The sequence below is a fragment of the Papaver somniferum genome, chromosome 11 (assembly GCF_003573695.1).
Source record: "Papaver somniferum cultivar HN1 chromosome 11, ASM357369v1, whole genome shotgun sequence".
NCBI classification, from domain to species: Eukaryota; Viridiplantae; Streptophyta; class Magnoliopsida; order Ranunculales; family Papaveraceae; genus Papaver; species Papaver somniferum.
Window position 1 is genome coordinate 12,901,792 of NC_039368.1, and position 11,901 is coordinate 12,913,692.

General features: G+C 38.3%; 2 protein-coding genes across 2 annotated transcripts; one reads left to right on the plus strand and one right to left on the minus strand.

Moving 5' to 3' along the window:
* Positions 1–2,904: 2,904 nt before the first annotated feature.
* Positions 2,905–3,837, minus strand: LOC113324137. Its single transcript, XM_026572468.1, has 2 exons — positions 3,280–3,837; positions 2,905–3,153 (listed from the first exon to the last, which is right to left on the minus strand). The coding sequence occupies exons 1-2, from the start codon at positions 3,835–3,837 to the stop codon at positions 2,905–2,907; spliced, it is 807 nt and encodes a 268-aa protein (XP_026428253.1).
* Positions 3,838–9,323: 5,486 nt separating this feature from the next.
* Positions 9,324–9,740, plus strand: LOC113324138 (calsequestrin-1-like). Its single transcript, XM_026572469.1, has one exon. The coding sequence runs from the start codon at positions 9,324–9,326 to the stop codon at positions 9,738–9,740; it is 417 nt and encodes a 138-aa protein (XP_026428254.1).
* Positions 9,741–11,901: the final 2,161 nt, after the last annotated feature.

Below are 11,901 nucleotides of genomic sequence, written 5' to 3' on the forward strand. Positions count from 1 at the left end.
GCTACCAGTTTCTTCCCCATTTGAATCGAATTTGGCGGGAAATTCTTTCACGTCTGCATGAATTTTGGATTCGAACTCTCGGGCAGTTTTAAAGAGATTCAACAATGTAAAACATTTGGGCTGGACTTGGTAGAGCAAAACAGCATTAGTTTAATCAATTGGATCAACTGAATTGGGCTAGATCGAGTGAAACGGAGCTCAACGGGGAACTGCGGTAAAGAAGAAATATTTCATCGAATATTTGATTCGATGCGTATTGCATGGGACAAGATTTTCTTCTTTACTCAACAAAATTCGTCCCTATCAAATCAGGATAAAAAAGGAAAGACAGCTTAGAAGACGCAAAGAATAGAAAGAAAATATTCTCGTATCTGCCAGTTTTGAAGAGAAATTATATGGAGTTACCTCAAAATATTTCAATGCCTGTCGAGTATAAAAAGGCATGTTGGGTCGATTAGGAAAGGGGTGCTGAGAGTTGGGAGTAGAGAGGAGAGTGCTGCAGAGGAAGAATCCACCATTTTTCTCTGTTGCTGCTGCTGCCATTGATGAAGATGAAGAACACGAAGAACAGACAGCCAAAAACCGTCGTTTTTCAACAGTGACAACGACCAGTCCCTGTGGGTCGTAGTCAGCTACGCAGACAACAGCAGTATTCTTTTATCGTTCTTTGTAATGGTGTTTGCAACAATTATAAACGTTGCAAACACCCGATTTTCATCATTTTCTCTTTATTTCATCACTGTGAACCATTTTTGAGCCATAAATAATTATTTTGAGAGCATTTTTACTATGATGAGTTAAACCCCAACACTGGGACGACGGAGGAGGCCGAGCTTCATACATGGGTAATTTAATTAATTCTTTTTAAGACTTTTGCATTAAAAATTAATTGAAATATGATTTGATTAAATTGGGTGTTATTTGATTAGATGGGTCATGCTTAGCTTAGGTGATTTGATGTTCCATGCTTAACATTTATAATCAATTTTTTGAGAATCTACTTTGGCAAAATAAGAGTCCATATAACTAATGTTTTGAGCGATTATTGTCGAGAATAATTCATTGAGCCCTATTTTATGAAGATTGGCCGAATCATTAGTCCCAGTACCTCTCACCATTGTTAATATTTTATTGTATATATTTATCTTTTTTATTAAGTCTAAAAAATTATCCTTCACAAATCCGGGAGTTTGAACCTTCATTACTACAACCACAAACCATAATCAAAAATATTAATCAACCAGTTGTTGGTCATTTGAAGGATTCTCCAGTTCGTTGGAGAGAGTTCGGGCCCAGTATGAGCAATTGAGCAAATTAGGTCAGAATTATGAAAACATGTGGGACCGGCTTTGTGCAAGCCCTAGGAATGACTCTGGTTGGTCATGGAGGCATGCATGTGCTGCCGTGGTGTTCGTGTTTCCATACTGAGAGTTTCAGTATTTTAAAAACCCACATCTTTTAACATTTTGAAAAACCATTTTTCTGACGATCTCTAAGAAAGGAAATCAACCACTATTATCGAGGATGAGATTACTTACTCACCTTCACATCCGATTGCATTGATGATAACACCACTCTCACGGCATCCAATAGAAACGTCTTCGCTCCTCGTCTTCATCTTTTTGGTCTTCGTCTTCGGCTTCAACTATTGATGATAAACTTTTGAACTTCGTAATTTCTTGACAATTTGTAACTCTTTACCTTGAATCCTTGTCGCTTGAAACTTCCTTATATATTTTCCTTCCCCATGGATTATTAAATAAATATTAAAAACAATGATAAATTTTTCTCTTGTCTCATTTTCTCTCTCTCCTTTTTTTTCCATTTTTTTTCCATTTTTTTTTTTTGATTAGGACAAGAAAAATAAATACAAAACAAAGTAAAAATAAAACAAACCGTGGCCGTGGGAGAAGTATTTTACCGCTTGATCCTTCACAACTTGTATCGTCTCGAAATCATAAACTTCAACAATTCTCACCTTTTTATTCTCTTTGCTCTTGTAAATAAGTCTTCAACTTGGATATAAAATTCTGCTCATTATATGTTGCTTTACTTGGATATGAAATTTACTCTTTTCTTGTTCCGTTGCTTGTAAACCTTGAACTTTTTCAACTTTCCTTGTAGATATTGATGTCGCTCCCTTGTTGATGATGATGGTGTTTCTATGGATCCGTTGTTGTCGAGAGAGAGAATGGTGCTAACTGCAAATCGAACTACAAGAAGGAGGCTTTCATCTATAGACGTCACCCTCATGATTGACAAAATTAGCACTCAAGAGATCAAAGAGTAGTGCTTCTATTGGTAGGAGGTTGGGTAGCTCACCATTCTACCCGGAATTAACGTATGGTGACACACGCTCAAAAGAAAGCTCTTTAGTTATTTATGAAGAAATCTGGTCTGTGCCTCGCATAATATAAATAAGGTAGTCTTCACTAATGATTGATCATCAACTCTAATAATGCATTTCTCACTGCTTCTAATTTGCATCACTGGCATGATTAAATCCATTATTTAACACTCTAACAAGCAAGAAATCTGAATGTAGTTACTAATACTTCCAAGTTCAGTTATGTCGGTCAGAATTCTCTATGTGAACATCCCTAGAAGTATGCTAGTGACTCTAGAATCTCTACAAGTTGGAGGTTTTATGCAATTTTTTTTTTAAATAAATGAAATGCTTAATCACTCCCCCACACTTAAACCTTACATTATCCTCAATGTAATTGAATCTTCCAAGTAAAGTCAAGGTGGGAAATCCTAGTATGATATGGAACAAGAAAAATAAATAAACAAAACAAAAAGGAAATAAAAAGTAAAAGGATAAGAAATACAAAACCTATGGGTTGCCTCCCATTAAGCGCTTGTTTTAAAGTCGAAGACCCGACTTAGCTCTTGCATGATTCATTAACCCGCATCAATCTCTTTAATGGGAAAACATGACTTCACATCACTTGGGTATATCATTGTCTCAAAGATATTGAAGTGGATGACCGCACCATCAAACTCCATAGTCAATGTCCCATTTTGGACATCAATCTTCGTTCCAGCGGTTCTTAAGAATGGTCTACCCAATAACAAAGGTGTAGACTTCGGAGAGTTCTCATCATTCATGTCTAAGACATAGAAATCGGTCGGGAATACAATCTCATTAACCTGCACCAAAACATTCTCAACAATCCCTTTCGGGTAAACATTAGATCGGTTAGCAAGTTCAAGAACTACTCCGGTCTCCTTAAGAGGACCGAGATTTAAAGAATCATAAATCGAGGAAGGCATAACATTAATCGATGCTCCCAAATCTAGCAAAGCTCGAGTAAACCTTGTTTTACCGATTGTGCAAGGTATGGTGAAACTACCGGGGTCCTTTAATTTAGGTGGGAGTTTCTTGAGAATGAACGGCGAAGCATTCTCCCCCACACTCATGACTTCATTCCCTTTTAATCTTTTCTTATTCATGCACAAATCCTTTAAGAACTTTGCACAACGAGGAATTTGTCGAATAGGTTCAATGAGTGGAATATTGACTTGTACTTTTTTAAGGATATCCCAAATATCCTTGTATTCCAACTCTTTCTTCGACTTAGAAAATAGGCTAGGAAACGGGGGTGGAGTGGTGAAAGTAGGAACCGGTTCCTTGGAATTATCCTTTGGTGTGGTTTCTTCTTTGTCTTCGACTAACTTTTCATGCACCTTATCTTGTTGATTTGGTTTCTCCACTTGTTTTCCACTCCTCAAGGAAATTGAGTTACTCTCTCTTGGATTCACAAATGGTTGTGAAGGAAGCTTTGTGGATTCTTTAGCTTTCAATAGGTTCACATCGGTCGCCAATTGTCCCATTTGGGTTTCCAAAGCCTTAATGGCCGATTCATTCTTTTGTTTGCTTTGTTGTAACATAGAAGTTAGACCTTGCATGCCTTGCATTAACGCATTGAGCTTGTCATCACTCGAAGAATCACACTCCTTGACTTGTTGTGGTTGGAATTGTTGTTGAGGTTGGAAGCGTGATTGTTGGAAACCACCTTGTTGCACATATGGATTAGGAGCCTCCGCTTCCTTGTTCGCATAACTAAAGTTAGGATGATCCTTCCAACCGGGATTGTAAGTATTGGAGTATGGATCGTACTTTGGCCTTTGATTTGGATACAAAGCATTTACTTGTTCGGTCTCATCATATGAAGGTATGATAACTGCAGCCATCCTTTGCATCATTATCTCCATGTTCCCCATCCTTTGTTCAAGGATGATGAATCACTAACTTCATGCACTCGCCTAACCATTGGTTCTTCTCTTGTGTATAATTGTTTCGAGTTCGCCGCCATACTCTCAATCAACTCGGTATCTTGGGCCACCGTCTTGTTCATTAGTGCACCACCACCCGCGGCGTCAAGAAGAGATCTATCACTTGGGTGGAGATCTTCGTAGAATTATTGAAGTATCATGACGTCACTGAATTGATGGTGTGTACAGCTTGCCATCAATCTCTTGTATCGCTCCCAACATTTATACAATGACTCTCCCACATTTTGCTTCATCCCACAAATCTCCTTGCGAATTTAAGTAGCTTTTGAGGCAGGAAAATATCTCTCGAGGAAAAGTTTCTTCATCCATTCCATGTGGTGATACTTCCGGAAGGCAAATAAAACAACCATTCCTTAGCATTGCCCGCCAAAGAGAACGGGAAAGCTTTCAACATTGCTCCATCCGCATTAGTTTCCGGTGGAAGCATAGCCATGACTATGGTTTGGAAGTCCATAAGATGCTTGTTTCGATCTTCATTAACCATGCCATGAAATTTTGGTAACTATCTAATCAACCCTGGCTTAATCTTGAAGGTTGAGTTAGTTTGGATACACCATTGTTGTGTATCGAGCTTGTGAGAAGCTAGATCCTTGAGTGTACGATCAGCCATTTCTTCTTCGTCTATATCGGAATCTGCAAACTCACTAGATGAAGAAGGAGGAAGCGGAGTGTTAACCGCTCGAAAGAGGTCCTTTAGTCGAGTGTCGGATCGAAAACGTATACCAATTGGACCCGGTCTTCCCTCTTTAAGAATTCACCAACGATATAGTACCTGAAACAAGATTCTCGAAAACTAAGTTAGATACGATATCGAATCTAACAAAGCAAGAATAAAGCAAAAATAAAAAATAAAACAACTAAATCGTCCGCTGCTCCCCGGAAGCGGCGCCAAAATTTGGTGCGTGTCTTAACCACAACAAATTAATTAATATTTTTCTCACTAATTAACAAGTAATATAGCGACAGTAAGGATCGTTCCCACGAGGAGCAAGAGGTTTTAGTTGTCTTATAATGTCACAAAAAAGGGGGTTTTAGATTTTATAAAGTAAAAGAATAAACAAAGAAATTACAAAGATAAAGTTGAAATCAATAAGAGAGATTAGATCAAGGAATCCTTCTTCGTTGCAAAACAATGATTCAAGTTATGTTCTTTTCCACTTTTTATTAGTCACAGATTATCACCAGCCGTAGGTAAAGCAGCTAGCTCATTGCTAAACGCCTAAATCCCTAGTATCACCGGATACGGAAGTTCCCGACTACCGGATTCTATTCACCAAAACACCTAGTAGTAGCTCACTCAATATGTAATTTAGTTAAACACATTAAGATTTATGAATTTATTGGGTTGATATCTGTAGTTAGACTCTTAGCTCAAGGTCTACTTCGTAACGTTGTTTTCACACACAATTGCTCCACGGAATCCCTCTGCAAGGTATCGTGTTTGCTACTTGTGTAAAGAGTCAAGAAACGATTACTTATCCCCTAACTTTCACTAGCTTTAGATCAATTAATAAATCAATTTAGTTTGCCACCTAAACAATTTATCAATCAACCATGAATGTATAAACATTCATATTAGTAAAAACAAGCGATAATCATGTGAAAAACTTCAAAGTAGATTTAAAAACAAAACTCAAAACATGTTAAGAACTAGGAATTCATCCTCAATCAATAAGAAAATTAGTTACTCATGTTTTTGAAATTCACACAAATAATAAAGGGAGAATTTTTAAAGTTCACACAAATAATTAAAAGAAGAATTTTGAAAGCAAGAAAAAACACAAGTGTTGTGTGTGTAGAGGAACTTCTTTATTTATAGGCTTCAATTTCCTAGCAATAAAATACCTTTCCCTTTGTAAGTCTTCTCTCCAAGTCACTGCCTTTCTCAAATCTTCCATCTTCACTTTCCAAATTCAAGTCAAATTCCTCAAACCCATGAGTCTAGAGAATTCTTCACAAATTTCTGTATTTTTAGTCGCCTAAAAAGTTCTCGGCATCACCGGAATTCGACCTGAAAATTCACCGCCGGTTACCTGAGATTCTTCATTGCAGAAGCAAAACAATCAAACCCATTTCTGAATTTCATCTCAACTCCACCAGAAACCCATATTCTTCTTCGAATTTCTCCATTCAAAACCCATCTGCTCTTCTCGATGTACTGAATCTCGATCGCAACATTCATGGCTGTAAATTCAATACAATTTTATCACCACCACCATATGGCTCAAACCCATCTCCCGTTTCATCATTTAACAGCTTGTTCTTCTTCTCGATTCACAAATCCCATCTCACCGGAACGTATATGAAACCCTAACTTCAATTTCTACAACAAAACCACTATTTTTCCTCCTTCACTGAGATTCAAACATCAACTCTGTGTCTAGATCTTAAATTCATCAGTAAACCCTGAACATCATGGATTTATCCTTTTAATACACTTCAATTTCATCTCTCAGTTTCTCAATTGGCTGAAAATCATTTCGATTTTCAGATCCCCTTTTATTTCTCTCGAACAACAACTTTTATTTTCTTCTCAATTTCTTCTACAAATGATTGAGAAAGAAGAGATATTTCTCGACTTTAGGGTTAGGTTGGGTTTTGGGTGCTAACGGCCCACAAATCTTCTGGATAATTAACCTTAGCTTGACTGCATTTATTCCTCCTTCAAATAAAGTTACCCCTTAACCTTGACTGGGCTCCATATAATGTTCGCCCATGAGATGATAATTTTGTCCTTTTGGCTCAAATAGGGTAATTTCTTCCTCTTTTCCCCCATGCGACTCCAAAGTACCTAATAACTCAAAAACACTCGTAAAATACATAATTCACAAGAAAAATATCAGAGAAATCATAAACAATAGATAATAAATAGGATGTATTCTACACCCTATCATATTACCATTCCTTGGGACCGTCGTGATTCGACCATGAAATCGGAGTAATATCTATTACCATTTCATGAGATCATCCGTGGATTCGATCATGAAATCGGAGTAATAAAATAAGTGGTGATATTACCATTTCATGAGATCAATTGTGGATTCGACCATGAAATCGGAGTAACATCTATTGCGATTTCATGAGTTCAGGTGTGGATTCGATCATGAAATCGGAATATTACATTTATCTATTAACATTTCGATCATGAAACAGGAGTAATGAGATAAGATAGATTATCTTCTAGGAATTCAGTGGTGAATATGACCTAGAATTTAATCTCTTGCGTATAGTCAGTAAATCAGCGAGTGTTGCTCATGTCCCGAAGACGTTTTTCCCTCTCAACATGTCATCTATGTAGGACCGCCTGAGTCTATACACGGGCCTCTCTACATAGTCAGGACCACTGAGTATCACCGTCCTGAAGACATTATTTCTCTCAATCTTACGGAGAACCGCCCAATTGTTCTTCTATGTAGAGGCGAATTCCTCTATGTAGTCAGTGAGTGTCACCGGCATCCTGAAGGCGTTAAGCTCTCAATCTTACGGAGAACCGCCCAATTACGTTATTCTACATAGATGCTATGATGAAATTCCCGGTGTCGAACGCTCCGGAGAGGCCTTTCGAGCGACATATGCATCATACTTCGTAAAACACGAATCGTCACATGGATCCCTGAAGCCGCGTCAGAAACATACAGTATCATGATTTTACGGTTTTGACCTTTGTTGAAAATCCACCATCTACATTAAGTCCCTGCTTAGTGAGGAACAGTCATGTTCCGCAGTAAGTATTAAATGGTGATTTTCAGTCGATGAGATCAGTGGTTGAACTCAGTCTACAAAGGTAGTTTCAAAATCCTCGATTTACCCCAATGATGTCATGTACGAGCAAATGCACATATGAGAACCCTGATAGTAAGATAGAGTGTCATCCCGTGAGCGTGGAGAGATGAGTCATTGCTGATTTGGTCGGTTGAAAGTCCAGTTTTGGTCAGTTCAGTGTTTATGGGCTCGGCCCAAAAAAGGAAATCCTTGTTTTAGGAACAGACGTTCGTTCGTTAGTTTAAGAAACAAACTAAATAGACCTGAGTCTAATGACATAAAATTTTGTCTATGAGTTTTCATGAAAACAAAAATTTTATTTTTTAAATATGTGAGATTTCACAAAGTGTTTAAACCCTCATTTCAAAGGTGGATGCTCGTACGAGAGAAAAGGTTTTTTTTTTTTGAATAGACATGCGTCTGTTAGTAATAAAAAAAAATCTATGATCTTTCATGAATTTTTTTTTTTTTTGAAAATATACTCTCATTTCAAAGACGGATGCTCACGAGAGGGACCAAGAAAATACATACTTTCAAAGTTACATGAGTTTCACGTTATATATTTTTGTAAAATCAATGTTTTGATTTTGAACAACTATTGAAAGTAGACAATTATTCACGGTGAAATAATATCTGTATGTGAGTTTTCGCAATTGTAGAATGGACGTCTGTCCAATTTTCGAAAAACCAATGGATGTTCACTCAGTAAAAATTTACGTGGGTTGTTCACGGTTTTATGAAAATCAATTTATGATTTTTGAGCAATTGCTGAAAGCAAACAATTGTATTCGTGATGACATAATGTATATATGAGTTTGGCGATTTTATAATATATGCACACATGTAGAAAATCAGCGAATGTTCACATGAAAGGTTATGTGAACTATTCATTGTTTTGTGAAAAGTCAGTGTTGAATCTAGAATGATAAGTTTTGCTCGTATTTGCAGGTTTGAAGGAGTGAGCAAGTTTTCGAAGTTTCACGTCATCACTAAAGTCTAGTGAAATCGTAAAATAGGTAAGAGTTGGGGATTACAATTTTCGTTGTTGAAACTGATATCACTAGGTCGTTTGTAATTCTGTGCTTCTGATTTGATTCCAGACAATGATGGTTTCCACCAGCAGCAGCAACGATTACTCCTCCAGCTCTTCTGATGAGGATTCCAAGTATTATGCAGCCAAATCGCGAGCTAAAACGAATTGTGTTGAGGGAGCTAAATCTAGCATACCCCTTAATGACCGAAGGATCTCTTATAAAAAGCTCATGAAGAGAAAGTCCCAGGATGATGAGATGGAGGATCGTCGACGTAGAAAGGATCGAATCCGGTGCAGGATACAGGCGGCTGAAGAGAGGCGTCGATTTGTTGATGGTGTACCCTCCGACTCTGACGCTAATGCTTCTGAAGAGGAAACTGTGTGGGTGGTACGGAATTACGAGATTAAGTCAGACCGGCGTACCAGAGAACTTCAAAATATTGCGAAGCAGGTTGAAGCTGAACTCGAAGTTGAGTACAAAGTAGAGGATGACTCGGACTCAGATGATCCTAATATCCACCCAGACTTCATCAATGGCCGTGATAGTGATTCTGATGAAGAACTCGAAGAGGATTCTGCAAAGGACGGTGATGATGAATCTGATAATTTTGACAAGTCTGATGACTCTGACGAATCTGATAATTAATTTGGCTCATAAACCTCTCTGAGATTATTTATTTTACGTTGAAGTAGATGTTCTCTGGTTTAAGCAACTTGGATGTAGAGATGTTTCTTTAGAGATAATTATTTTTTGAACCGTAATTCCTTGTAGTATCTCCTTTCTGAATTTTCCTCACATCTCCAGTAGATGGACCAATGTCCACATAGACAATAATTACCCACATAATGCAATAACATGAGTTGTCTAGAAAACACGTGGCCTACCAGACAATCAATCGGTAGTTGTAATGTTGATTACGTCTGAACTGTCAGTCCCCAGCATTGTTACTCTTCTCCCATCTGTCACGCATCTGATTCGAGATTTAGGGTTTCAGTAGAAACCGCAACAGACTTGTTTATCCGTTAGGGTATAAGCATCCACATTGGAATTATGGTTTATTTAAACAGTCGACCATCTGCTTCCTTTGTGTATCATCAAAAGAAATTTTGATCATAATCCTACCTCTCGTCACCATTTCCAGAAGCAGTGTTTCTTCCAGAAGTGAATCTTATGCCGAACATGCTGTGGCAGTATCCGTCTCGCTGAGTTACATTTCTTCTCTTTTCTTTTTCTCGATCAGGATGATTGATCAAAAGAAAAGAATTTATTGCAGGATAATGAAAAAATCAGCATTCCTCTCGTAGCTTGAGACCTAAACGGACGGTTAAAGCTCCTGCCGAGTATAGGTCGGCTCCTGTTGATGCCGGAACTTCTGTAAGTAATTTCATAACTTCTCGACTGAGATTTTTACCATGCTCAATGGTCAATACCATTAAATACTCCATCGTTTCATCGAAGGTTGAGGTTCATGTCGTCGTCGATACTAGAAAAAGGAAGAACGGGAAATCCGCGGTTGTGATTGATGGTAGCAAAAACTGTGTCGACGAGAGCTCCACTGATTATGTGGATACTGAGGTTATATCTCGTGCTTCTGAGTATCCAATAGCTGGACTCCCGTTTGAGGCTCCCATGATCAATAATTTCCCGAATAATGAACTGGTTGGGGGATTCGTCATTCCCAAGTGTCACGCGCCCCTGTACACCAAAATTTGGAGAAGGTACGGGCATATTGCTACGACCGAAGTATGGAAAGGCTTTCTACCAACCCTCCTAACTACAGTTGCAGGGTTGTTACCGATCATTGAAGAGATGAACCGGACGCATCTGCGAGATTTCAAGAATCATGAACTGCACAAATGGGATGAGATTATTTCAAACTGTGAAACCCTGCAGTTTAACATAGGTTGGCTTCGTCATCGACTCGAGATGATCAAAATTCACAAGGCGGCGGCCGCTGCTGATGCAATTTCCGCCTCTACTGCCATATTGGAGGAAGAAAAGACACTCGCCTTGGAGTCAGCACGAGTTGAGAAGGCAGTTCAGGACTTGAAGGTGAAAACCAAAAATTTCCATAAGAAGCTTGACAGGGTTTTCTATAGATATTATCCTCTGTTGGATGGTTTGTTCTGAGTGAGAGGAAGATTTTATGTAGGTTTGAGGTTTTGTTTTGAATAAATTAGGTGATTGGAAGATTTTTGTGAGATTCATAGGATATTTTGAATTTTGAGTGAATGAGCATATTTTTCTTTTGGAGAAAACAGAAATTACATTTAGAAATTTAATACTTCCAATTATTGTTCAAGCATAATACGCCTTGAGCCACTTGTCGTCGATGATGTTTCCTTCAACTCCTCCATTAACAGCTAAGATTTGGTAATATCCGCTGGATACTGCCTTGATGACGCATAAGGTCCTTACCATTTCGGAGAGAACTTGGGAGCGGACATGTCTTGTTGGATATGATTTGTTGTTTTCAAAACCAAATCTCCTACTTGAAATGTTCGAGTTCTTACCAGTTTGTTGTAGGCCTTGTAAACCCTTTGTTTGTAGGTTTCTACATATTTTTCCACCTTGGCGCTTCTTGAATCGAGCATGTCCAATTCAGAAATTCTTGAATCTAAGACTTTTGCTTCATCTCATTGTAATCCACTAGCTGATGTGATTCTTGCAGAGAGAACCTTCATTTAGGCTGGGAGAATGACATCGGTGCCATAAACGAGAGAGTATGGTGAAGTCCCAATTGATCTTCTTGGTGCGGTTCGGTAGGCCCACAAAGCCATGGGCAATTCCTCATGCCACGTCCGTG

What these genes read in the sequence shown, in the direction of transcription:
- LOC113324137 (XM_026572468.1), bottom strand. Translation starts at nt 3,837, where the DNA reads ATGGGACAATTGGCGACCGATGTGAACCTATTGAAAGCTAAAGAATCC. An exon ending in ATTTGGGAGCATCGATTAAT is followed by an intron (nt 3,154 to 3,279) that starts GTTATGCCTTCC and finishes GTTTTGGTGCAG; the next exon opens with GTTAATGAGATTGTATTCCC.
- LOC113324138 (XM_026572469.1), top strand. Translation starts at nt 9,324, where the DNA reads ATGAAGAGAAAGTCCCAGGATGATGAGATGGAGGATCGTCGACGTAGA.